Source organism: Frieseomelitta varia, unplaced genomic scaffold, assembly GCF_011392965.1.
Source record: "Frieseomelitta varia isolate USP_RPSP 00005682 unplaced genomic scaffold, Fvar_1.2 scaffold_347, whole genome shotgun sequence".
In the NCBI taxonomy this organism is placed as follows: Eukaryota; Metazoa; Arthropoda; class Insecta; order Hymenoptera; family Apidae; genus Frieseomelitta; species Frieseomelitta varia.
The window spans coordinates 441,474-469,379 of record NW_025110087.1 but is presented as its reverse complement, the minus strand read 5'-3'; the positions used below and the strand labels follow the sequence as shown (position 1 = coordinate 469,379).

Below are 27,906 nucleotides of genomic sequence, written 5' to 3'. Positions count from 1 at the left end.
TGTATGTAACACTTTTTTTTTGTAATACGACACTTGCAAACAAGCGTCAAACCAATGTAATGATTGTATCGTTACCAGGAAAAGTGGAAATGGACCAATCGTGCTTGAACATAACCTTATTTTTTTAAAGGAGCACCTTATTTGTCAAGTTCTTCGTCTGATTCTCCGAGTGTGAAACTTTTGCAGTCGTGAAATTGAAATTCGCTCGAACTTAAATGATCAACAATATTATGATAAACGTTGTAACAAATTCAACTAAATTTCAGCTAAATATTCGACTCATAAGGATGCGTAAGGATCGCCCAACGATGTACACGGTCGGTTTATCGAAAGAGAGACGAGCGCTGGGATTTTTCGGTCGAGAGGAAAGACGAGACGAGGCAAGATCACGGGGAAGAAGAATGCTCAGGTTAAAAATAGCAGCGCCTCATTTTCAAATAAAAAGTGATAAGCAACCTGCAGGATAACGATTAAGGAGAAGGGTGAAGAAGGGAGCGCGAGAGGGGGGGAGGGGACGAGAAAAAGGAACGTTACAGAGAGCAGGAATAGAAGAGGATGGCCAGATCCGCAAAATGGATCAAAAGAACGAACGGCTGGTTGGCGAAACGAAGATGTACAAAAGCAACCACGTCCGAACAGCTGGGCGGAGGGGAAAGGAAAAAGAGAGAAGAGAGATCCTTTGCCGATATCTTGGGCTCACTGGAACATAATACATCGGCTATAACCCGCGCATGGATGGTGGTCAAGCTTGGCTCGGTGTTGGTCGGGATGAAGGTGAGAAAACCGGTGGTGTGTATGTACAGAGGGTCTGGAAAGAGGACTCTCCCACCCCGTCTTACTTTTACCCGTGTGTTTTTTGCTTAGGTTCTGCTCGCTGTACGTACAATCAAGTGCATCTAGCTGCAGAACCGCCCGAGTGAACCTACCTGTTTCTATCTCCCGCCACGAGACCGCAGGCAGCATGTTCAAGGCGCAGATCTGATCGAAGCTGTCGTACGTAATCTCGACGCGTATTTTTCGATAGAAAGATAGTAATCGTATCGCGCGAAATCGGCCTCGGCAGGAGAATTTCGCGATAATATCGATCGCGTTTCAGGATCCGTGTGTTGTACGATACGCGGCGCGGCACGCGTAACGTAACGTATATATACGTATACACGTTCGTTCGAGGAAAATCGTGATGTAACGGAAACGATCCCTTACGAAAAATCTATCTGAATCTTATCGAGTTTCTTTCGCACGTAGTCCCGGCTAGTAGTTTCTATAGAAAATCTTTTTACATTTGCATGAGCAAACATATGCGTTTATGTAAGCGATGGAAATCGTTTATCGAGCATCGTGTCTGTCGTTTCGCGTTCTAACATTCTAACCAACATTCTAACCATCGATAGTTTCTTTCGTTTATTTTCAAATTTCATTCAATCGTTTTTTTCGGTACTTTAGATCGAAATGCGTCTGAAAATAGTAAAATAGCAAAACGTCATGCGCGAGAAAAAGCATGTGTTCATTTGTCGTCGTTCGTTTCCCTCTGGATATTACATAAACGTACGTATCAATGTAAAAACATTGTTTTCGCGTATTATACTTTGAATAATGTATACTGTAGTTTCTCGTCTTTCTTTTTTTTTTCCTTTGTGTCGTAGACACGATCGTCATCGATAGACATTATGTTTTGTTCGACACATACATACGGTTGTACAGTAGCTTGCAGAAATATTATCCACGTTACATGAAACATTCTGAATATTGCAACAACGCTCGATTATTAACCTACGAATGTTCACGACGACTATTCCTGTCGAAATTTCTGTTTCATCTAATACGATTGTTAAATCAATTCAAATTCATCAACGTAGAAAGATTTTTCTGCGAAACGCTTTCGCGAGTTGTTGTACAATGCGTTGTAAAATACGAAACCATGAAACCTTGAAACGCCTGTATAGTACAGAGACTAGGATGCCACTGTATACAAGACAGAGAAAGTTTTCTCGTAAGAGAGTTGAAATACTTTGGTACCATCCACGTTGGTACGCTAGAATTGAGATTCTGTATCGAAACGGTTGTCTGTCGGTAGCCAGCGCATGCAAAATGCCAGTTTCACGGATATCGGCCGACGTGATTTATTGGCTCGGCAGTTTGCAAAAACTATCGTGCGAACAATACGGATGCCACGATTTACGATGCCGCGATTTATGATGTTAACCATTTCGATTTGGTTTAAAGCCGAGGGCAACCTTCGGGTGTCCCTCCGCCTCCAGCTCGACTGCTGGACTGAAAGAAAAGGAAGAGGGAAAGGAACGAGTTCTTCGATGCCTGGGCGCACAGTCTAGTTCAAGACTCACGATGATAGTGAACGTCCCGTGAGGATTCCACCGACCGGGCTTGCCCTTCTCTCTACCTAAATAAGAATCCTAGTGTCACCGAGCGTCGTGGACCGGCCACCGGTTTGCACAGGTCGCGGAACCTCTACAGGTCAGTGCACGTTTCGGTTATTATCCCGGCACCGCCCTTGCCAAATCGTCCAGTATAATAACCACGAATTGTTCGGTACTCTTTACGTACTTCACAATTTTTTTTCTTCTACACTTATTTTTTTTTTTTTTTGCTTAATTTCAATCATTCATAACTTTAATATTTAAAAACTTCATCGTTGATAACGATAAATACCGCACATAAAAGACGATATTTCGCAGAATTTTTATCACGTCAATGAAACGCAATAATACGCGTATACTTTTAGTCGCGAATGTTTTTTTTTTTTATTAATTAATTTATTATTTATTAATTTTATTAATTTATTATTTAAATTAATTCAATTCGTTTGAATAAGCGGGAGATGGATTGATCGATTGCCAAAAAACACAAGATATACATAAAATCCTGTGGTTTTCATTGCGTTTCTTGTAACGTGAAACATCCTAAAATATCGTTACGTTGTTTTGAATCGTCTTACGAGACCTCGTAAAATTTCAAGTAGCCCGACGAACGTCGTGCTGAACGTCGATACGTGACGTTTTTTTTTTTCTTTCTCTTGAATTGCGTGTTGTTTCGAAAATACTGGATAAACATAAACACGCTAAATATTTCAAAATCATTTTATTCAACTGGGAATTGAAACTTGTTCACCATACCGCCAAAGTAAATAAGTAAATAATTCCTCATTTTTCCGTTTTATTTTTTTTTTTTTATTTAAATAAAAATTTCCCGAAATAATCTTCACGCTCTTCGTTACGTCGATAATCGAAGAATTATTTAACTTTGATATACAGGGTGGGTCAAAAGTTTCTTCCCCCCATTTTTTTTTTTTTTAATAAAGCATCAAAATGTAAGAAAAAATTAATTCTATTACTTTTTTTTAAAATTTAAGTTTAAGACACGATTTTTTCCCCATTATGTTTTAAAAATAATAATATGTAGAAAAGAAATTATGGATTTATTTTAGTAGAATAACCCTGTGATCATGAGATAAAGTTAGTTTTCTCAAGCAAATCAAGTAATAGATCGGTCTGAAGTCGTTATCTCTTACAATTAGTTTTATTTCGAATGAAATTCGCGGTCGTAGCATGCGAGAAACGTATGTCATTAAGGCACGAGCGCTCTTCTTGAGCTGCACGTAACGTGAATCTGCTCCGGGACACACGTGAAACTAAATCGTCGCTGAGAACTCGATGAGAAAAAGAAACTCGTACGAGCCGATTGCCTGAATATCATTATGAATGATTGAATTTGTACAAAAAGCAAGATGGAAAACGACCGTAAGCGTGCGTAAACAGTATTTTTATATTTCACATCCCGAAGGTCAAATTCGATATTCGACAGACCAATAAATCATCTTTATCTTTTTAGAAAATTGTAGAGGATCCGAGAAATTCCTACGACTATATTTTTCAGCGATAGAAATTCATAAATCAAGAAGCTGAAAAGAATATACACGAGTTACAAGAGTATGTGTATAAATTTTCTCCAAACAAAAGGATCGAGGATCGAAGTGATGAATTCATCTTTTATGGGCTCCGGTCTTCTTGCCATAAAAATGAGTCGTTTTCAAAAAATATATATATATATATATATATATATATATATATATATATATATATTTTTTTGCCAAAATAAAATGGAAGAATTCCAAGAAAAAGAAGAAAAAAAAAGAACCATCGAGTCGAACTATAAAATTGATGGATTAATTTCAGATCTGGCGTACTAAAGTCAATATTGAATCGTTCTCGCGCAATAATTGATCGATCAGCTTTCTCGCCAGCGTCCATGCATCGACACGTATTTACAGAAAGGCGATGTCGCCGTCATTTTCAAAAATAATATCCGGCAATTATCGACAATTAATACGTTTTACGCGTGTGAAATTCAAAATTTATTTCTGCACCTTGGTGGCATTGTAACTTTCAATGGAAACGAGATAAAATAGAGATGAGTGATGGCACAAAGATACCTCGTAGAGTACAGATGTTTGTTACCGAGGATAATTCTCAAGAGATCAAATTGCTTCTGTAAACAACAAAAATCAACGATCTCCCGCTGGCTAAACGCCAGATGGAAATGGAAAACCGTGGAGATACAATAACGTTAACGTTACGATAATAAGAAGTATCGATGACGCATCCTCTCACGCGGATACACGCGTTGCGTCTTCTCCCCCTCGGAGGAAAATCGTCTCCGCACGAGGAAAATTTTAATGCAAATGGTTGACTTGAATTATTCGACGATTATGATAATAAGCAGGCAAGTGTGTGACTAATAACTCAAGGGGAACGAGCGACGCTCGAGGCCCTTCAGGCGACCAGAAATTAATTTCCTTTTTGGAAAGGATTGCGAGTCGTTTCTAGAATTTTTCCTGGCGAGAGAAGTACCATAAAAAAAATCACGAAATAACAGCAGACGTTATTCAATTCAAATATACCCCATGCATCTTCGCTTCTTTTCTTTTGTTTCTTTTCGTCGATTGTTTTGTATCTTGAAATGAAATGAAATGAAATGATACATCGCACGTGATCCTTTCTCGTCGTTCTGTATTATCGTTGCGTTACTGTTGCGACGATTTCCTTTTTCCATTCAGCCCGCTCGTTTTCCTCAATTGAGTACCATTTCCGTTGTCGCGATATTTCTTTTTCTTTTTTTTTCTTTTTTTTTTTTTTTTTTTTACGACTCAAACAACTACCGCGGTTACTTCCAAGTCGGGCGTTTTCGCTACTGCGATATTTTTTTTTTTAATTACTCGATACCATCTCTCGCAATTCTTCTTTTTTTTTTTCAACAACTGACGTCACTTCTTATAGCTGCACCGTTTTAGATACTTTTCAGATGTACGTTTAATTACAATTATTTATCTCGTTATTATATGGTTTCCCGAACCAGAGGATCGAAGGGTCTTTCCTAATTTTTTTTCTTTTTTTTTTATACCAATTTATCACTTTCAATTACTTTTTATACCATTTATAACAATTATTTGTCTCATTACAATTTTTTTATTACCGTGATATCTCTTGTTCGTTAATGGTTTTCCGAACCGAGACGATCGAAGGATCGTCTTCCCTGGTAATTCGATTTTTTTTTTTCCTTTTTATACCCATACCGATTACCTGCGTCTCCGCATTTTTCCTTAATAGCCATCTTATAAACTCGCTATTTATTACAGTATCGTATGAATAACAAGACAAGTTAACAAGCCTGTTTGCCTGATTGATGCAATGAAAACCGTTTGTACTAACGATCCTCTAATTGTTTTAATGAGCAAGTATATATCTAGGGTTATTTTTGCTAACGCTAAACCCGCGGGGGTATTTATACGGCTATGATACGCAAAAGTGTATCGCAATGCAGCGAAATATCGAAAGCAGAGCGCGTAGTAGAAAATATACCGTTCAGAAAATAAATTTTCGTGGCTAGCAATTGAACAGATAAATTAGAAAGTGATGAAGAGCGATAATGCTATAAACATCGAGTCGCCATCATTTTGCAACGAGGAAAATGTTCTGAGTATTGAATATTTGAACATTGAGCTCTGAGAGCTGCTTCAGTGTCATTTCAATTGTAATTATTTTCCAGTTTTTTTAACCATTTGCCTTGGAATTGGAATTCTTTTTGTCCCAAAATTGTAATATTTATTTAGTTTTAAGTATATTTAAGTAAAACAAAACAAATAATAAACTACTAATAATAATTACTACTTCTCAATAATTTCTATTTCCAGTGATATGTCATACCGAGTTCAAAAAGAAAGCGACACGAATTATTTTATACGGTCTGGTCACTCGTTACGGTCCGCAATCAGTTGCCCGCGCAAGTGGTTGATATTCTCTGTGAATATCATGTTACCATTTTTGTTTCTTTTTTTTTTTTTTGCTTTAACTGCAACATCACATCGTCGATTTGCTCTTGACGTTTATAGCGCTCGTTGCCATTTTTTATGACAGTATTTTTCCTACTTGTTATCAGCATTTCCCCCGTTTGACGACGCTCGATATTTATCTATTCATTTGTTATTTATTATCATTTAATCGAGTCTCGACGTTTAACCACTTGCGCTGGCAACTGATTGCGGACCATAACGAGTGACCGAACCGTACACAATAATTTGTCGCTTTGAACTCGCCGTTATATGATATCACTGGATAGAAATTATTGAAAAGTAATAAATTTATTATTTGTTTTGCCCGAGTTATACTTCAATATACTTAAAACTGAGAAAATACTTGCAATTTTGGGACAAAAGAATTCTCGACGTGCGTGGCACGTCATTCCAGCGCTGGCAACTGATTGCGGACCATAACGAGTGACCGAACCGTACACAATAATTCGTCGCTTTCTTTTTGAACTCGCCGTTATATGATATCGCTGGATAGAAATTATTGAAAAGTAATAAATTTATTATCTGTTTTGCCTATTTTTGTTTTACTTAAATATATTTAAAACTGAGGAAATATTACAATTTTGGAATAAAAAATTCTCAACGTGCGTGGCACGTCATTCCAACGCAAGAGATTAATATCAATTTTATTGCAAAGTTATCTTTCGGGTTCTGGTCAGTTCTCGTGCAAGATGTGCTGGAGACAGCGACGAAGGAGAACGACAGAGAACTTCCCGAAAAAAAATACAGTCTTCAAAAAGTTTATTATAGACGCGTCTCGTTAACAGGTGGTTGTTCTCGCGATCGTTTTCGCAAAGGTCAAGTAACGTTAGAAAAAGAGAAACACACACGTGTATGTAGGAGGCAAGATACCTCCAGGCGATACGACGCACATACGTAAATATAAAAGTTACCGACGTGTTCAAGCTGGAACAGACCTCGAAGAATGCGAAGAACTTCTTAAATATCCGGATCTGTGCATCTCTTATATGGCTCTTTGCGCGAGAACAAGTCCTGCAGGTTGTACCGTACTCGGTTCTGCCGATATTGCTCAATACGGATATCTATAAATAGGCGGCTTCTTCACTTCGTTTTCGTCCACGGAAAAAATCCTCCAGAGACCTTAAACTTGCTAAAGTACTTCCAACGCTTCCGCCGCTTTTTGCATCCGCGCGTTGCACGGAGAAAACAAGAAAAGGGCAACTAATCCTCCGCCCGTCGGTTTATTAATAGCTTCCTGTTGGTATTATTATTAGAAACTGAATTAGACGTCTTCTTGTTTTCTGTCGCGAATCTTGATACTTAGTTACAGTAGACGAGTAGCTCTTCTACTCATTGTCATCGGTGCAATTATGCTTTTCATTATACAATCGCGGCTTCTACGCAGCAAGCAGAGCAAATACGATGTATTATTACGATAATAATATCGTATTATAATTATTATACAATGATATTGTAATGATATTAATTAATATTATCATAAAGATATTATAATGACACTGATATAATGATATTAATTAATATTATTATAAAGATATTATAATGATATTAACTAATATTATCATTAATATTATTATAAAGATACTATAATGACACTGATCATAAAGATATTAATTAATATTATCATAAAGATATTATGATGATACTAATATTATAATGATATTAATTAATATTATTATAAAGATATTATAATGATATTAACTAATATTATCATAAAGATATTATAATGACACTGATATAATGATATTAATTAATATTATTATAAAGATATTATATTAAGATATAATGATATTAATTAATACTATTATAAAGATATTATAATGACACTGATATCATAAAGATATTAATTAATATTATCATAAAGATATTATGATGATACTAATATCATAATGATATTAATTAATATTATAATGATATTAACTAATATTATCACAAGGATATTATAATGACACTGATATAATGATATTAATTAATATTATTATAAAGATATTATGACACTGATATCATAAAGATATTATGATGATACTAATATCATAATGATATTAATTAATATTATTATAAAGATATTATAATGATATTAACTAATATTATCACAAGGATATTATAATGACACTGATATAATGATATTAATTAATATTATTATAAAGATATTATAATGACACTGATATCATAAAGATATTAATTAATATTATCATAAAGATATTATGATGATACTAATATTATAATGATATTAATTAATATTATTGTAAAGATATAACGATATTAATTAATATTATTATAAAGATATTATAATGATATTAACTAATATTATTATAAAGATATTAATTAATAATTATCGTATTATATTATAATGATAATATCGATGTAATTATAATTATAATAACACTCAATGGAGATATTCCCCCGATTTCGTCTTTGCTTCTTCCTCATTCGTTTTCCTCCTTATCTAGGCCGATGACGAGACTTTTAGCGAGATGACGACAAGAAAACGGAAAACGCAAATATCGGAAAACGGTGTCTATTAGAACATCTTCGTGTTCTCGTTCGATTGGCGTGTTCAATTTTAAACACGTTCAAGTACGTTTAGCAAAGTGTCAATTGCTTGGTGGTAATTGAAGTCTCGTGCTGTTACTGAAAAAAAAAAAAAGAATTCTTTCTCACGCGCGGAAAGAGTGATCGCGATTACGTTTGTTTGAAATGTAAATCTGTCCTCTGCTCCACAGTTTCATTCACGGCGATAATTTTTGACTGGAATTCTTCTTTCTTCTTGGATTCTTTCATCAAACCGATTTTTCCGAGAAATCTTCAATTTTGACGTATTTTGACGAAAATAAATTACGTTTGTTTGTTGATACATCGTCGATATTTTAGACACGTATTACATAATCGAAAGGATAAATCCGTGTTTTTCAAACTTCCTTCGTTCCTTTGAACTTCCTCTCTCTAATATAAAAGCGTGGGATTTCTGTAATATTTTTTTATAATATTATAGAGATATTTTTATAAATTCTATAATACTTTACTATATTTTTATAATATAAATATATATATATTATATCTTTATGATAATATATTATATTATAATATAATATAATATAATATATAATGTTATATATATTAACTAACATAATATATTATATTGTATAAATATAATATAATATATATTTTTATATTTTTCGAAAAAAATATTACAGAAGTTTCTGTAAAAATATTATAGAGATAATATTATTAAAAAATGTAATATTTATTTTCGAAAAATATTATAGAACATTTCTACAATATTTTTTTTCCATAATATTTTTATAGAAATTTTTATGATATATATATATATTTTTTTTTAATACTCAAAGATCAAGTTGCAAATTACTCGTCCCTCGTTCGTTGCAACATTTATTCGTTCAAAGTGCACGGATTATTTTCAATCTACGCAAGCACAGTGGCAATCGTAACGTTTCACGCTTTTTACTTCGCGCGATCATCAATAGTAACCGGAGCACGTTTACCTTACGGTTTCATTGAACGCCTGTTCTAATGAAAACTCTATTTATTCCGGGCAGGGAGGTGTGCGAGGCATTCTGCGCGGGAGCATCGTCTCACAGATCATTCCTGTGTAACAAGCGAGATCCACGCTACCACATTTGCACACTGGAGAATCTTTAGTACACGAATTAACACTAGGAATCACCAAAGTGGTCGAAATGGCCAGTCTGTAATTTTTGTCAGCCTTCTATTTCTACAATTTTTCACTAAGAATACAAATAGAGTGGCATTTTCAATGAGGTGTGCAGGTACACGAAGGATTATGGTACATTAGTTAATAGTCGAAATTCAAGGGATTATATCCTTCCGTTTATGTTCGTCAATAATATTGGCAATATTCTATCTGCGAAAGTTTCAGAGGAAATGAAAATTTAATTCTTCCACGACGAACTCGAATCTGTAACTTTCAACTGACAATTGTTCCTAAAAGTAACAAAATAATTAAGTAATTAATCAGATTGTTATGAATTGGCCTGTATATTAATATTAATTCAATAACGTAGAAAGTATTTCTTTTTTTTTTTCATTTTCATTATTTATATTCGCATCAACCACTTGTGGACTGGAACTAAATCTTGGAATTTATTATAAAAGTTAAAGTGTCTCAGAAAGTGTATTAATTTAAAAACCGCTTCTTTATCCTTTAGGGTGTCAGTCGATGGAGGATTTACGTTCAGTTGATGTCTGCTCGTGGTGTGCTCGTTTCTCCACTGTCGATTGAACTTTACAACAAATCACAAGTTGAAGGATAATGGACACTTCACGTTTCATTTTCACACGAATATCGTTTTCTGTAAATAAAGTGGACTCTCTATCGAGAATTTCATTTTTTCGAGAAGAAACTTGAGGAAGAGAGAAAGGGCCTTAGCTACGCTTATATAAAATTTAAAAATTTTACATACGAAACACACCATGAATTATACACCACTAACTTTTCATTAACTCGTAATTGCTACGATGGTCGTTTCATTACGTGCATACACGTACATGGAACAACGCAACAAACACATTCACTTTATGCCTCAGCCTTGTTCTACATACCAGAACTGTAGAAATTTTGTTTATGCATGTGTCAATTCTGAAATTTTAATAATATGCATAATCATTGACGATTGGACTGCGGATGTCTAGATCCGCAAATTCATCATCATTGTGAGCACAATTATGTGAACTACGAACGAGAGAGATCCGTTTTGTTTACTAAATGTCGCAAAAATTGCTGTACTTTATTATATATTATATATATTATATATTGTGTATATATATATATATTTTTTTTTTTTATATATTGGTGCATAAAACACCAATCAGCAACCTATGAATGATGGATGAAATATAAGACTGTTCTTATCTCAAAATTTTTCATCTGTTCTTCACTTTAATTATCCACTTGTTCGTGTTAACTGAGAAACATGATGGAAACAGATATTTCAATGTGTTGGTCGAGCTTGATTTTTCCAATCTTACAATCTTTCAGTTTTGTCTGGTTACTCAGGAAAATTTAAATTTCTCAAGCAAGTAAATAATATATACACACATATGTTGCAGCCTTCTTCGTTTGAAGCACCAAACATTCTTGCAAATTGTTTCAAGAAATTTATTCAGTGTTGCAGAAAATTGACAGCTTGCGTCACATGTATGATACACGAGACAATTGAACGTGTTAAGCATGTTATTAGTTCTACAATGCGAAGGAAAAAAAAATGCTTGATTAGTATCTTAAGAGTTGGATGCGTAGATGCGTATTGTAGGTAATTAAAAGTATATTGTACAAAATACAAAAAAAGAAGATTATCTTCTACATCTATTTTTGTGGTTGTTTGTAGATGTGTATTAATTTAAAAGCATATTGTACAACATCCTTTGGATTATTAATTCGTATAGAATTAAATAGGTCAGACATATGAGTTTTAACAATGTAATTTACAATTCAATTATTACTAGATATGCATTTTTAATAATTCCTTCTTTTTTGTAGTTATAATTGGAAGATCTTATTCAATTCAGTCAATTGATGTATTCCAGTCTGAATGTTGAAAACCGATGATTGAGGACAATTTTAATCACAGGATTTCCTAGTTATTATTATCTGACATTGAAATTACGTGATCTATTGCAAAAGTAATATAAATAATAGTAATGTCGATCGTAAAATGAAATTTTCACATTATACAAGTCTTGAATTCATCGAACTTGTTGTTTAGGCTATTATATTATTTGTTCATTCTTATTATATTACTTTATTGATTCAGAAAGCTTACTCATAGTTTCATTTGCTACGAGCTCATCAGTAAATTGTGAATGTTTTATACAAAGAGTTAATTATGTAGAATCTACTTTGGCTACTTCTGCAGCTATGTATCTTTCTTTCAAGGATTACAACATTGTTCTCCAGACGTAGGTGTGGTAGCTTCATTCATAAAACGTTCAGTCATTGTTTTGCTTTATTTTCCTATTCAGAATCCTCATACCTCTTCTGGAAACTAAAATCTTTTGTATTTCTAAAATTTTTGAATAAAACAAATAGAGTGGCATTTTCAGTGAGCTGCTGCAGATTTATGAAGGTACTTTAGTTAATAGTCAAAATTCAAGTAATTATCCCTCCCTTTATATCCGTCTGTAATATTGGCAATATTCTACCTGTGCATCGTAAAGTAGGGTAAAGGCTATTAGAAAGATATAATACAAAACTTCTTTTAATGAGAGCTGTAATGAGAATTACGGTAAGCAATCTCTCACACAAAAATGTACGAAACAATTGAGATTCATTCGATGAAAGCGTAAAAGAGTAAGCTGATTTAATTATCAGCGCCGCGAGAAGGAAAGGAGCGATTCCAAAATTTATACGCTCGCGTAATAATTATATTATCAACTTTATCCTGGTGAACGGTGCTTCGAAAAGATTCGAAATTATCGCTGCCGGTAAAGTAGGACGCGCGCCCTCGAGATGAGAGAACGCCACCCCCCTCACCTGTGCAATTGATCACCCTGTGGACCGCTTGTTTCGGGGGCAACTGTATAATATACTTTATAACTGTAACTATCTAACGCTATGTCTTGTATAATTACAGATCAATTCAGTCCAGTGTTTTTCACCACGTTGAAGCATGACGGTGAAGAGTGTGAAAACGAAATTAGTACCGCCGGATGGTGGATGGGGATGGGTCGTCCTTTCTTCGGCGCTTGTTGTGAATTTCCTCATCCCCGGCACCGTGAAGTCGTTCGGCGTCCTGTTCGTCGAATTCCTACACGTTTTCAAAGCCACTTCCACCGCCGCCTCATGGATGCCAGCTTTATGCTACTTTTTGTACAACTCCTTAGGTAAACCGTCACTCACGATGCTCGTGTATTTCCTCGTTGCAGCATCAACTAACCGATAACAAGTCCCGTCTCATGTTCCGTTCGCCATAATTACTAAAGTTAATGAATTAATTGCGATAATTGTTTACAATTGCTCGAATATTTAACCATTGAATCATTGTTCTTTACAAATGATTCTTTCTCGAATAATTCGTTGATTTTTAACATAAGCAAATTCGCAAAGACTCACGCACAAATCAGGAATGTTTGCATCTTTTTCTAACCTACAGATAGTATTTCTTTGCTTGAGCATCTCTAGAGAAGCTAAACTGATCAATTCAGTTTCATTATATAAATACAAAAAAAAAAAGAAAAAGAAAAAATATATGACGATAAATTACGATGTTCGCTGTATTTTTTCTGTTTTCAATTGATCAATTGATCAGCTTTTGAACGACTCGTTTACACTCGTTTATACTAAAGATGAGCAAATAAATTTTTGTAGCAACTACTTTTTTTTTTCAAATTGTTAGCATAATAGTTAATTATTAGCATAAACTTTCTAAACACAGTTAAAGTGATATATCGTATATCGTAGACACAAAAGCATTCACAATTTATTTATGAATAATTCAGACTTTTGTGTAAATGAAAATTATTAATTATTATGTGCATTATGATACACGTAAAAATTAAGTTAGAATTTTACACTATTTCAGATTGCATTTTGCTCTTTCACGTAATATTATGATAAATAATATTAATAAATAATAATATAAAATAATAATAAATAATATAAAATAATAATAAATAATATAAAATAATAATAAATAATATAAAATAATAATAAATAATAAATAATATTTTTTGCAGGTCCACTATCGAGTATATTGTCGACCAAATACTCCTACAAAACAGTAACCATCATCGGTGGTGCTTTTGCGGCTGGCGGAATGATATTCAGCTACTTTGCTAGTTCAGTTTCCTATTTGTATGTTAGGTACGACGAAATCGTGAGATCTCTCTTGAAATACTCTTTATCGTTGACTTTTTATATTTATTCGCGTGCAGGATATTCAGAAGCTAAAAAAAAATCAATTAAAATTGAAAGTTTCATTTTTCAATGAGAAAACTTTAAAAATGAAGATTAAGATCAATATCATTTGTTTCTGACATGTAATAAGAAGGAGAGAAATTTCTATGAAGCATCAAGTAAAATAGCAATACAGAACAAGTTTGTGGAAATTATAGAAAAATTATTGTTCATCTGTTTATTGTGAGTCAAGAATTAAAAAAAAAAAGAAAGCATTATTCATCTCTCACGCAATTTTAAATGAATGCTCTGAAATTGAATTATTCAGAAGAAGAAAAGAGAATTAATGTTTTATAATTTATATGCACAGCTATGGTTTGATGGTCGGAATTGGTGCTGGATTAACATTTCCACCAACAGTGTACATTGTGACTTCATACTTTGAAAGACTTCGAGGTTTTGCAAATGGCCTGTGTATTTCCGGCAGTGCAATTGGAACTATCGTGTTACCACCGTTTCTACAGTATCTTCTCGACTGTTTCGGTTATAGGTAATGTATTGAATGGCATATGAATAACATATGTATCAAATCAATACATATATATTTATATTATAATTTATAGAACATTTATACATAAAACAGTGATGAGCAACTTTTGTTTTGTATTGGGCCAAAGTTGAAAACCTAATTTCCATGCGGGCCGCAACAAACATGACATTAAATATTTCAATATATTAAACCCTTGATTTACATAGGCTGAACATTTTGTTAATAATACTTTTAATATGTATGCAGGTATATAGACAGATGTTTCAGTTAAGAAGAAATAACAGACTAACACTACGGCTGTATTAGAAATAATATATTATAATATATTTAATTGGAACTTCAGCTTACAAGAGAGCAATCTGGATGAAAATTTATTTAGAAAACTTTTTATTTCGAAGATACCTGATTCTTCAGAAATTTTCGATTCTCTACGTTGCAATTAGATTGCAATTAGATTGCAATTAGATCTCCTAAAGAGATCTCCTTTTTCCTTTCTTATATCTCCTCTAAAGCCGAGATTAAGACGTACCTTCGTGTATTTATTTTATTGACCGAAGGAATTATCTTTCTTTGACCTGCAAATGGAAATAATGGAATGGTTTAGGGGAGGGATCGTCGCTCATTGTATTGTCGGTACCCTTAACGATTCACAGTTTATAGCATTTGTTACAAGGAGAAATAAGTCTATTATGTTTGTGAGTTCGTCTATTGTGTACGTGGAAGTAATTTAAACATTTTCTAATTTCCAAGGGTCGAAGAATTCTGACAAATCTTCCAACACTGGAAGTTATAAATTCTAAGTCGAGCCATAAATCACATTCGCTACAAGTTATTACTGGGCTTATAAGCAGCTGAAGGACTGAAGGTTGCTCATCGCTACTGTACAAAAAAATGTATGCACACGTATACACGCTTTTTAGAAGTTTAAAAAAAGTCGTTTATATTTTCAGAGGTGCGGTATTAATTATGGGTGCGATCACGCTAAACACACTGGTTTGTGGTTTGCTATATCATCCAGTTGAACAACACATGATCAGAGTACCAATAGAAGGAGGAATTGACAATCAAGGATTAACCATAGACGAACCGGTTCTTGACAAGAAAAAAGCAACAGGTAATATTAAAACTTTAGAAGTTGACTTGCGGAGCTGTACGTTGAAATTATTTTTCATAATGTAGCATCTGTCGCGATCGAGAATGAAACATCGTGTAGCAACGCGGTATCAGAGAAAGAGAAAAGCGAAACTGACAATGAGAGTACAGTGAATAATTCTGAAGCAAGTTCCTGTTTGGAAGACAAAAATAAAAATACGGCTGAGAATAAAGGGGATGAAGCAGAGAAGGAGAACACTTTGGATGAAGAAGATTCTAATTTGAGTAAAGAGCAAGAAGATACTATAAGTTGTCGAAACGTGGATCCCTTACGACGAGAAAGCAACACTTCTGAAATTAACGTAACGTCCAGTAAGTCGAAAAATGAGAGATTGGAGCTAAGCAGCGCGTCGTTGAATAAGAGCAAAGACGAAAGGGTGTTCGAAAACTCTAAAAAAGAATTGGAAGAATCGTCTGAAAAATCATTGTCTAAAACGTCGTTATCCAAGGTAGAAGTAACAGGTAAACGACAATTCTTTGACCTGAGTGTACTTAGGGATCCGATTTATTTAGTTATCCTCATTTCAAACTCTACCTCAGCCATTAGCAATACAAATTTTATGATCTTACTGCCTTCGTACGCTATTTCACAAGGATTTGACAAAAATTCCTCTGCGTTACTTTTGTCAGTCGTTTCTGCCCTTGACTTAGTTGGACGAATTAGTGGCGCATCATTATCAGACATTGATTTTATGCCAAAGTATTATTATTTCGTCGGTGGTCTTGGTACCAGTGGAATAGCACTGGCATTGTTACCCATGGCAACGAGTTACACAATGCTTTCTTTCTTTTGCGCGTTATTTGGATTGTCTTCGGGCATGTACATCGGTATCACAACAGTGATTTTAGCAGATATGCTTGGCACAGAGAAACTTAGCTCGTCGTATGGAATATCTTTATTTGTTAATGGTGTTCTCCAATTAATCGGTCCGCCTATATGCGGTGTTGTATTTGAAACAGTAGGATCATATAAACCCATATTTTTAGCCTTTGGTATTATACTTATTCTTGGTACCGCGTTATGGGCGGTTGTGCCTCTTATAAAGAGGAGCAACAAAAAATCTTTGCAAGTTGTATAACATTTCGTGATTATTAGTTTCTGTAATGAATATTGCACAATTTTAAAAGTTATCAAGTATTATGAACTTTTTAATAACAGCATTTACGACTGCCATCTGAACCACACGTTTTTTTTTTCTTTTTTTTTTTTTCTTTAGAAAAATCTTTTATCAATAATCAAAGTTAACCTTTTTGTTCATAGATCTACAATAAATTGTTAATAATACATCAATGACATTGAATACTGAATACTGATACTGATCTAATTTTACGCGTGTACATTCATATACTTAATAACTTGTAGTCTAATTACTAGTAATAGTTTTATTTAGAAAAATAAAAGTAAGAGGAGAATATTTAAGAAGCAAAATAATTGGTTTATTATGCACAATTTTATTATCGTCAAACAACAACAATTAATGGTACATATCAGCAAACTTAACTATTTTTAATATGAATGGGCATATATGCAGTCATATATGAAATTAAATTATCAAATAATGAAGAAGATGAAAGTAATAATACATTAATCCTAGGTAAATTACATGATTTAAATTTTTAAATCATGATTACATATCAATTGTGTACTACATTCCAAAATAAACAATTATAAGGATATGTTAATATAATATTTAGTGAAACTTAGTATCATTAAGATTTTCAAAAACCAACAATCCAACAATGCTTGATAATTTTCATTAAAATGAATTTATTCTTTTTGGAGAGAATTTTTTAGTATTTTATAATTGTGCCAAAGTACAGTATTGTATACTAACATCAGTTTTCAATGATTTCTTGGTGCTTAAACTTGATGTACTAATTTCGTCTGGCATTATAGTACAGTTTGTATACTATGTATTACTGAATTACATATGTCTTTCTGGAAGTATCAAACATTAATATATATTAAGTAGAATTGTTATTGTGCAATATTTTTACTATTACTAAAGTTTTTTCTTAGATAATTTCAATGTATTTTTATATATTCCGCTAGCTATAAGGAAATGCTTTACTTTAAATAGGCTACTTTAAAGAGTCTTTGAAAGTCTTCTGTGAAAAAGATGTACATATAGTTATTGACATTTTAGCTGCTTGAAAGCAATAATTATAATTCCTTCCTATTGATATCAAAGATAATCAGAAATCACATATCATAGGTGTTACTGTCTATTTTTATCTGACAAAACAATTGTTCCAAAATGATGGTCCTAACTGTAAACATGACTTACAATTAATCGTTGGGAACGATCAACTATAAACTGATTTCAATCCTTATGCACGTGACTATTTTTCTATATAATATAAAACAAAAAATATGGTGCTAGCTAGTAACAAGATATTCAACATCTGAAACTAATTTTGCAATTTTTGTAAATCGGAGAAAGCGTTTTTCAAAAGTGTTTTCGATCCGATTCCTTAAATTTCACTAAAGCACTTTCAAAATGTGTTTTCAAAACTCTGAATATGTAAAAACCTGAATTGACGTTTTTTGGCCGTTCAAAGTAGGACAGCTTTATAAATAAGCTCACCTTTGATAGATGATCTGAATATTTTGATAAGGTCGCAGAGGGTCCTTTAAAATTTTTTTTACAGAGATTTCGTTAAAGTATTGTACAAGTCTTGTTTTCCAATACGTAGTATTTTCAATTCCAATTTTAGTATTAAATATACTAGGCAATTAAAGACTATGATGTAAGTGATTCATTATATTGTTATATCATTGTCTATATCGTGAAGAACGATACTAGATCCATTAGAGAATCTTTTTACTAGGAGAGATTATAGAATTAGTAGGTACCGTTTATTATATGTGCATAGAAAACTTCAATTATACCAAATACTCAACTGTTTTTTTTTTATTTATGTTAGTTATAAATTTCCCCATATATTATGATTTAACATCATTAATTGCAGATGATCTAGATTTCTGTGCACATACTAATAAAAACTGATTACTTAATTTTTGTACAAACGTGGTACATCGATGCATAGACATTAATTTTTTAGTTCAAGTTTTATTTGCGTACTGTTTAGGAAACAAAAAAGTCATCCATATATTACAGTATAACTTGCTATAGTTATCCTCCTTTTTAGAGCTAATTGTATTGTACGGAACTTTCGTATTGTAAAAAAAAATTTGATTTTTGTACTGACATCAAGAACAAACGCAACAGTGTTGTAAATGTAATTTTTCATATTTGAATAGCATTTACTTAAAATAAATTGATCGATTGTCACAAATTGGAGGAAAATGAAATGTAAAGAGAAGAATTAAGAAAAATAAGAAAGTATATTACTAAATGTATTTTCTACCGGAAATAAAGAGAATTATATCTGTATATAATTTTTTTACATACATGCTACATGTAAAATATTTTACAAAGGTTTTACTTTTTTAAAAAGAAATGTTCTTTTTAATCTGTTGAAAGACATTTTTGTGTACAATAGTTTTTCCATAATACAATATTTAAAACATTGTGAAATATTTTACAAAATAATATTAGTATAATTATAAAAATATTTATTAACTGAAATAATTATTGAAACACTATTGTCGTACACACATTTGCTCACCTAAAGTTTAACATTATCTGCGAGTAAAATTTGTTATTTATTACATTAAGCAATTGATATTATTGATCTCTAATTTATTATTAGTGTTTGACGTAAATAATTGAAGATACAAAATTTTTCCTTAAAATTTTTATGTTTAATCAACAGTTAAGTATAGTATTTCCATTTTTATTCCTTTTTTTATTATTTATTTTTTTTTATAGCTTGTGATTATGTAACTTACAAATAATTTTTTTTAAGTTAAGTTAGAAAATAATTTCAATCAATACTGTTTCACATTGCAAGTAGAATTGTATGTACTATATATGTATTTTGATTTCAGGTGCTATTACGTAGTCATTGCGATTCCATTACATTATACGAATCATATGTTCCTTATATGTGTCTACTGTTTCTTTTCAGTATTGATATTTACGAATATCATTGACGTTTGCTCAATTTCAGTTTTATCTCTTTCTATATAATACTCTACACTTCCATTTGTAATTTACAACTTTTTTTTGTCCAAAATAAACTGTATTTTACCAAAAATACACTCTGAAAATGTTAATAACAGAACACCAATATCAACATTACTCTATAATATAATTTTAATAATGAAATTATAAAAATAAGCATTCGTTAAATGTTATAAAAGTTATTTTGTGTGTTAACGTTGTAACATGTAACATTACAGTATTTATTTAATATTGTAATCGTTAATCATTTTAAATAAATAAATGAAATTATATAGGAAGGATTTGCTATGTAATCTTTCTTATGTCATAAGATTGTATAATAAGATAAGAAGTAATATTTTTTGAAAAATGAGTGTGCGATGTTAGTGAATATAATATTCTCTAGGATGTACTATCTATTTAATTTGAATTTACATTGTGCTACAAATTGCACAACTGCATAAACGAGTGACGTACATTTATATTATGAAATTCATCTTTTAATCAATTTTATTATTAAGAACAATAGAAATTGCATGCGTGCATGTGCATTAAATTTAAATTATACAACAAATGAAAAGAACTAAAGAACAACTTTTGAAGATGCAAAAAGTTGAAGACAGACATATCCTAATTAAAGATTTGGGTTGATAGAGTACCACTAGATAAAAGACAATACGTCACTGTTCTTTTTTTTTATACTATGTTATATTTACAATTACATTCTGTTACTGTGATATATAACTAGCTTACAGTACATTTTAGTAAATATTACAAGATTGCAAATGCTCGGTAACTTCTCTTATATATCTTTTCAACTACAGACGTATTTATTCTATTCATGAAAAATATAATCGATACGAAAATAGGTGTGTGGTATTCTATTGTTTCTTTCTTTATTAATCTTAAACAAATACTGTAGAGTTATAAGCATCGTTGAAGGCATACAAGAGTTATATGTTATTCAGAAATGTAGGAATTATATCTTTAACATTCTTCACTTGTATTGACGAACATTTCATCTTTGTAAGATATAAAAGAATATATTGTAACATGTGTTTTAGTAGAATTTTATTACATAATAATTATACTAATATATTATCAATCATGTTGATTATGCATCTCAGTTTGTGACTTGTAACGACTAATAATAAGTTCTCTTCCCATTTTTTTTTTTTTTGTTTGTTTTTAAAAACATGCGTACACGAATAGAATTAATTTCCATGGAATAGATCTTGTGATTAACGAATATTAACTTATCAAAATTTCATATTTAATGAGAAGTTTCTTGACAGTTCTTTTAGAATTTCATGTAGAAATTGTTACTTCACGATTGTACTGTTTATTTTAATTTTAGACTACTTATACTTGGGAAAAATATATTACAATAATTGTGTAAACAATTGGACATTATCGACATGCAATCTAATAATAATTATAGAATTATTCTATACAGTTCTATTATTTTCCCTGTATTAATGGAAAGTCTATTGGAGTAAATTATTTACAAAACCTATTTTCAGAGCTTGGAATGATATTTATTAATTGAATCATTCAAAAGCTACATTGATCAACTTTACAAGTGAAAAAAACAATACGAAAAAAAAGATGACATTACAAACGTTGTTCTTTAAATATACTCTATAGTTCATTATTATTCGCCACATTCTTCCAATAAGTAAACTTACGCAAGTAAGTCCATAACTATTAAATCAAGAAATTGACAAAAAAGCAAAATTGATCACTTTGGCTTCTAAGAGACTCAATTATTATTAAAAGAAATTGCATGGAGGCAAATTAGGGATCGCGCTAGATGCGAATTTAAAATGTTTTACAATACTTACTCTTTTCAACGTGATGATAATAAAATGAATTGTATTCTTTCCTCTTCGAGTTGTTCTGAACACGTATAATGTAACACGAGACTTGGAAAGATTCCCAGAATCATTCATGAAAAGCTTTTTTAAGCTGGTGATTACGATGTAGCCGTGTCTCTGCGTCCGCTGAATGACACAATAGAACGAATACCTTTTACCGAAGTCTGAAAGAATTGAATAAAGAATGTAATCTTATTAATAAATTACGCTACCTCTTTTCTAAACTATTTTTTTTTTAAATGTTTACAGAATGTCCAAGTTTGCAGCGTATCACAGTTTTTACAATTTATATATAATATAAATAGATAAAGTATTAAAAACAATGTCAATAGAAACATTGAGAACAAGGACAACGTTGATGTTGATATTGATAATGATGATGATGATGATGATGATGATGATGATGATGATGATAATAGTGATGATGATGATAATGATGATGATATTAATATACTAGTAAAAGTTTCACATTTTGATTGTGTAAAGTAATTAAGTTTTTAGCATTGTTAAATAAAAAATCATTTCTACAAATATATTCTGTATATAATCTGCAAAATAATTAATGAAAGTTATTAAAGCAGTAGGTTATTAAGTGAAGGCGTAATTATATAAAACATAGCATGATTCTATTTGAATATGATTTATGGACATGTACATACATGATCAAGCATAATTATGTACTTAATTAGAAATAGTAATATTATTACCAATTTAGTAACATTGACAAAGACAACGATGACAATAACGATGATGTTAATGGTGATGGTTAATGACAGTATGTATGTTCATACTTGTTTTTACAAATTAAAGTGGCAACGTTAGCAATAATGAAATAACAGTTACAATAACAATTACAATTGCGATAATTGTAACTATATTATATTATGAATAACTGCGTAAATACTACGAGTTGCGGTGCTAGTATTTATAGTAGTGATCTAATGTGTCAAAATATAGTTTATAAATGATATATTAACCTTTTTCTTCGAACCATTGAGGAAATCCTTATACATTTCCGAGCGAAGATATCTTGAGTAACTATCGCTTTTCATCAGATGATATACGTGTGCCTAAAATTTAATACCACAAAAGATTGTCTTATCACTGTTTCTATTATTATCATTTCTAAGCTCTTATTTATTTTATTTAAATTTCTTTTAAATGAGTTTCTTGAATAAACGTCTTTTGTACAAAGTGTTTCAATTTTTTGAGAATTTTTTGTTTGTAACTTATACCGCTGTTATGTCGAAACACCATCGATCAGGCTTTTGTAAATGTTTCTTCGTTAACTCGTATGATTGACAATCGACGTTAATTGGACAACTAGCATCTGGACCCAAATATTCATTCCAAATCTCGTTCACTTTACTCTGAACTTCTTTTTGAGGTAATGCTTTTAATTCTTGCACAGCTTCCCAAAATCTACGCGTGTATCAATAAAAAAATTTTCGATTTATAATTGCGTTTTATTTTACTTAGGAACTTGCATTTTACCTTTAGTTTTAGTGTGGCTGTTATGTTAACTTACTTCAGGTTTTCACCGCTGAACTCTTTATCCAAAAAGCGTATAAATTGTTCTCTACCAACAGGATCTTGTAGCAATTCTTGAAGGCTGAAACCCCACCTTTTTACTCTCCTCGTTGATATTTCTTTGCTATTTGAAAAATGTCACACGTATTATCTTAACAATATCCGAGAAATATGCTGTAAAGTAAGAAATGTACGTACGCTAATTTTTCTTGCTCCCACATTTCAGAATTGTCTGATATCCACGGGTTTGTAAGTTCAGGTTGTACGAAAAAAGGATCATACTCTATATACTGCTCAAAATACGCGATCAGACTAAAATAATCAAAGTTAAAAAAGATACTTTTTTAAGATTCTTACTTAAAGATAAAATATGTGATTTAAGGGAACTAATATTACTTAAAATAAATTAGTTAGCGCGATATTCGACGAAAATTTCATTGATAATATTCGATAATATGTAAAGGCAATGTTTACTTACGCCTCCGAAACTTTTGAAACTTTTATATTCGATCTATCTAATCTAGCTTTCAATATTTCAATCTCTTTGTTTAACGATTCTACCGAAGACATTAAGAATGACTCGGAATGTGAAGGAATGTCGGTACTGGTTATATCTAATTGTTTACTTAACTTTGAAATTGGTTTGTAAGTACGACATGCTTTTTTAATATCCATTTCAGTCGTATTAACACACCCAGGCTGAAATAATAATGTAAACCAATAATTATACAAGTTTTCTATTGTATCGTTTCAGAAATAATTTTCGAAAGATCGAAATAGAATTAAACGTTATTACCATTGGTCTATATACATCCCAGAAGGCTCTTTCTTGACTATCCAATACTTTTCTTTCTAATTTATCTCGCTTTTTATCGACTTTGCTTTGTGCTTCTGCTTGCATAAAAATAAACTCCCACTTTCTCGAGAACATTTTTTGCAACTTGGCTAAATTTTCGGCTTCGTAATCTGCTAATTCTAAACGTGTTTTGTTTTGCATCGTTCTTTTGCATAAATAAACAGCTGCAATATTAAAGTACAATATAAACGCTTTTATAAAGAGCTAAATGTTTCTCAATTTCATCAAAAAAATAATTTTCATACCGTAATCAGTATTTTCTGGTTCCCAACAATTTGATGGCCAAAAGTATGGTGTTTGAAACCTGTAGAAAGTATTATCATTTTTTACAGTAAGGCAGTGGTCATCAATAGGGAAGAAGTATCCATGAGACGCCATAAGATGTGCCACATGAAGTGCCTCTATCATATTGATACGTTTTTAATTAGTTGAAAGTAAATAACTTTTCACACGCTTGTATATTCAATATTTGAATTATACCTTGATCATCTATAGCCATGGTCTTCATCATCCATGATATTAAATCGGTACCTAAAATAATAAAGAAGATTAACTACATTAATATTATATTAAAAGATAAGTAAGAAAACAATTCAGATTTCAAATAAAATTGTAATATATTACCAGTAAAAACAGAAGGTGTTTTTGTCATAAAATTCTTTACCGTTTTCACTGGAACACCTGTAACTTCATCTGACATTTTTTCTACAATAGCTTCCATCTACAATGATAAATACAGATATATAAAAATAAAAACAATAGCATCTATATATCGATTTAAGAAAATGTTATAACAAAACTCTAAAAGTTGCAAAAAAAAAGAAATACATTCTCTTACTTTCTGATACACAAGATAATTAGGTGTATCTTCGGCACATGAGGCAGTGATGTGATACGTGGGACTACTTGGAGATTTGTCAACTTCTTGACCATTTTGATTGTTACATTGATTTATTTGATTATCTCTATTATATTGATCAGGTGATCCTACAATATCACTGTTTTCACCTGGTTTTCGGCGACATGCCGATTGTTCAGAATTCATAGTTACCATATCCAAGCTAAAGAAAAGATTTCAATTTTATTTATATTGTTCAATGTGTGAAAGAAATATGAAATCACTAATCTATCATCTGGACATTTAATAACTTTTGAATATTAGTATTTGTAATTATGTTTGTATTATAAACTTCAATACTAATAACAAACAAAATTCATAAAAATATGAGGAGGAAAATCCTACCCTATAAATATAATTAAAAATGTATAAACATATAAAAAACAGTTACCTCAATAAAATTTGTTCTCCATGATACAAATGAAAGAAAAGTATCTTGTTTACATTATATTTATCAAGACTTAAGCCAGTATCCGATTAATTGACTGTGCATTATCCCAAAGTCATTCCAATTGCACATTTCACTAGGATCAAGCAAAAATAACTGGCGGAAAAACACATGAAAGAAATATAATTTCAACATATTTTCATTATACATTAAGAACTACGACATACATTATTGTTTTATATAATAACTGTAATAGTTTTATAGCAGGAAATATGCAGTTTGCATTAAAGGAAAGTATTTGGAAATTCTTAAATTTAAGTTGACACTAAAAAGCGAAGAGCTATAGTCACAAAGTATTAATGTTCTAACTAGGCAGTAAAAACCAAAGTTTCATATACTTTTTAAAAATAATTGTTATATTAAATTTCATTTACAAGAAAAGAGAAAGGATTTTAATTCAATGAATAACAATGATGACACCGACTTTTTTTGAGAAATGAGAAGCAAGCGTCGATCTGTCGAACGATTAAGACCAATCATTCATGTTTCCTTTCGACAGATAATTCCACTGTAGAGAATAATGATCTCACTTTTTCATGCAAGAGGACACGTAGCGACGATATCTCACGATCAGTCCAAAAGCTTGTTTTCTCGAGTCAAACTATATTTGAAGCGCAAATTTCTCTCATTGCACGATCAATATTACAAAATCACAGAACCATAAAACACGTTCCATGATCGCCGAGTCAAATCTAAACAGAACTCGTTTCGTTTTACATAAAGTGTGCGTTATACGCATCGACGACAATAATAACTTATGAGAGAATCGCTCAACAATTGATAAATACGTTCCCGATGCGTGAAACAAATAAAGTGATTCGTATTTTCGCTATATACGCAGGTGCTGTTCCCTCATGCATTCGAATCACGACTGCGCGTGCAATTTTGTGTTGCTACGATGATGGTTTAGTTCAGAAAGTATATATGTATATATATGTAACTATGTGGTACGAAGCGAAAATAATCTGTGGAAATTAAAAAAAATCAATTTTAAATGTTTTAAATTAATTAAATTAATAACGTTGGTCAACTGTATTCTTGCGTGATAACGGGGATATTTATATCGCTCGTGTGATGAATCAATGAAAATCACTTGTTGGTTTCGTAGAGTAATAAACACATTACAAAATAATATATATTTCAACATTCGGAGAAACATAAATATATAAAGTGTTTACATACGTGTGTCTTTAATAAAAATATGTATATACGTGACATATATATACAAATGCTCGACGGTACATAATACTCGATATACATATGCATTAATTAATGAAATTATTGGACTGCAACGTGTTAGTAAACCATCTTTATTTCTTGGTGTGATAAAATTTTTAATAAATTCAATTCCTTCTCAATATGTATATATAATATATATTGTATATATATTATATATATAAATTGTACATAATTCATCTCACAATGTAGACGCACGCATTTTATGTGCGCATATTATATGCGAACTTAATATATAGAATCACGCATGCGCGCACGTGCATCATACATACATGCATACATATGTATATATACATATATATACATATACGTGCAATATATGCAAAATAATTACATTTCAACACCATCAAATTAGTACAGTAATATTCATTAATTAATTTTTAATTTTAATTTTAGCTAAAGAGTTCCACGGTGATGAAATATATATGGATATAACACTGTTGAACATATTGTTTTAAATTCCTCTAAATGTCTAAGCATTCAATGAAATATAATTAAAAATTATTCATTTGCTCATTACTTCAAACTTCACAAAGTTGTTATTCATTTTAAAATAATATACTTTGAAGTTTTATGCAATGCAATATTTCATCAGTTGCTTTCAACGTAGAAAAGCAATCAAATTTTGTTATTGTGGATACGTATGAAAAATAGTGTAGACATGAAATAAAATTTGTGAATTAGCAATCGTTGGCATTAATAAATTTCTAACACAGGTCAATTACATATCACGTCAATTTCATTTTTTTCCTTCATTAGGGAACAGTATGTACAATGTACTTATGAAAATAACATATTAAAGAAAAGCTTTACGAATATACACTGTAACAAGTATACACATTTTTTTTTCTTTTCAATAACAAAGATTCAAATTTCAAGTTTAAACGTTGATATACGTTTAAGTCAAGAACCTCTTACTCTGTACTTATATATAATAAAAATATATTATATCAATATTAAAATTGTTTATAATTAATAAATAAAAATCTGATGTTATATATAACAATTTCAGTAATACTTCTTCCTCAATGACGCAAACCTCTCTTTAAGAGTAA

The 27,906-nt window shown here is 31.3% G+C and overlaps 2 protein-coding genes across 5 annotated transcripts; one reads left to right on the top strand and one right to left on the bottom strand.

Annotated features, from left to right (window-relative positions):
- Positions 1–67: 67 nt before the first annotated feature.
- Positions 68–19,157, top strand: LOC122530589 (monocarboxylate transporter 13-like). 2 transcript variants are annotated; one of them, XM_043657680.1, is made up of 8 exons: positions 68–774; positions 865–993; positions 2,224–2,467; positions 12,967–13,222; positions 14,075–14,201; positions 14,605–14,784; positions 15,735–15,898; positions 15,964–19,157. In XM_043657680.1, exons 4-8 carry the CDS (start codon positions 13,009–13,011, stop codon positions 17,013–17,015), a joined length of 1,737 nt encoding a protein of 578 aa, XP_043513615.1. In that variant the 5' UTR covers positions 68–774; positions 865–993; positions 2,224–2,467; positions 12,967–13,008; the 3' UTR covers positions 17,016–19,157. The 2 variants fall into 2 exon arrangements, with proteins under 2 accessions (XP_043513615.1, XP_043513613.1); XM_043657678.1 differs by having other exon boundaries at positions 71–774; positions 2,224–2,472; positions 12,973–13,222.
- On the bottom strand, positions 17,352–26,749 carry LOC122530590 (regulator of G-protein signaling 7). 3 transcript variants are annotated; one of them, XR_006307046.1, is made up of 14 exons: positions 26,146–26,749; positions 25,559–25,711; positions 25,108–25,330; positions 24,894–24,990; positions 24,750–24,800; positions 24,515–24,670; positions 24,210–24,433; positions 23,892–24,112; positions 23,612–23,725; positions 23,412–23,537; positions 23,119–23,305; positions 22,861–22,953; positions 21,851–22,047; positions 17,352–17,875 (listed from the first exon to the last, which is right to left on the bottom strand). XR_006307046.1 is itself a non-coding variant. In XM_043657681.1 (13 exons), the coding sequence occupies exons 3-13, from the start codon at positions 25,321–25,323 to the stop codon at positions 21,982–21,984; spliced, it is 1,551 nt and encodes a 516-aa protein (XP_043513616.1). In that variant the 5' UTR covers positions 25,324–25,330; positions 25,559–25,711; positions 26,146–26,749; the 3' UTR covers positions 20,027–21,981. The 3 variants fall into 3 exon arrangements, 1 of the variants encoding a protein (XP_043513616.1); XR_006307045.1 differs by lacking the exon at positions 17,352–17,875 and adding an exon at positions 18,824–20,106; XM_043657681.1 differs by lacking the exon at positions 17,352–17,875 and having other exon boundaries at positions 20,027–22,047.
- Between the last annotated feature and the right edge of the window lie 1,157 nt (positions 26,750–27,906).

Excerpts from the sequence above, each read along its gene's own strand:
- LOC122530589 (XM_043657680.1), top strand. The coding sequence starts at position 13,009 with ATGACGGTGAAGAGTGTGAAAACGAAATTAGTACCGCCGGATGGTGGA. Across the intron at positions 13,223-14,074 it reads CTTTTTGTACAACTCCTTAG|GTCCACTATCGAGTATATTG; the intron begins GTAAACCGTCAC and ends TATTTTTTGCAG. Across the intron at positions 15,899-15,963 it reads TGACAAGAAAAAAGCAACAG|CATCTGTCGCGATCGAGAAT; the intron begins GTAATATTAAAA and ends TTCATAATGTAG.
- LOC122530590 (XM_043657681.1), bottom strand. The coding sequence starts at position 25,323 with ATGGTAACTATGAATTCTGAACAATCGGCATGTCGCCGAAAACCAGGT. Across the intron at positions 23,726-23,891 it reads GTTTCAAAAGTTTCGGAGGC|TCTGATCGCGTATTTTGAGC; the intron begins GTAAGTAAACAT and ends TGATTATTTTAG. Across the intron at positions 23,538-23,611 it reads TGGGAGCAAGAAAAATTAGC|CAAAGAAATATCAACGAGGA; the intron begins GTACGTACATTT and ends TTTTTCAAATAG.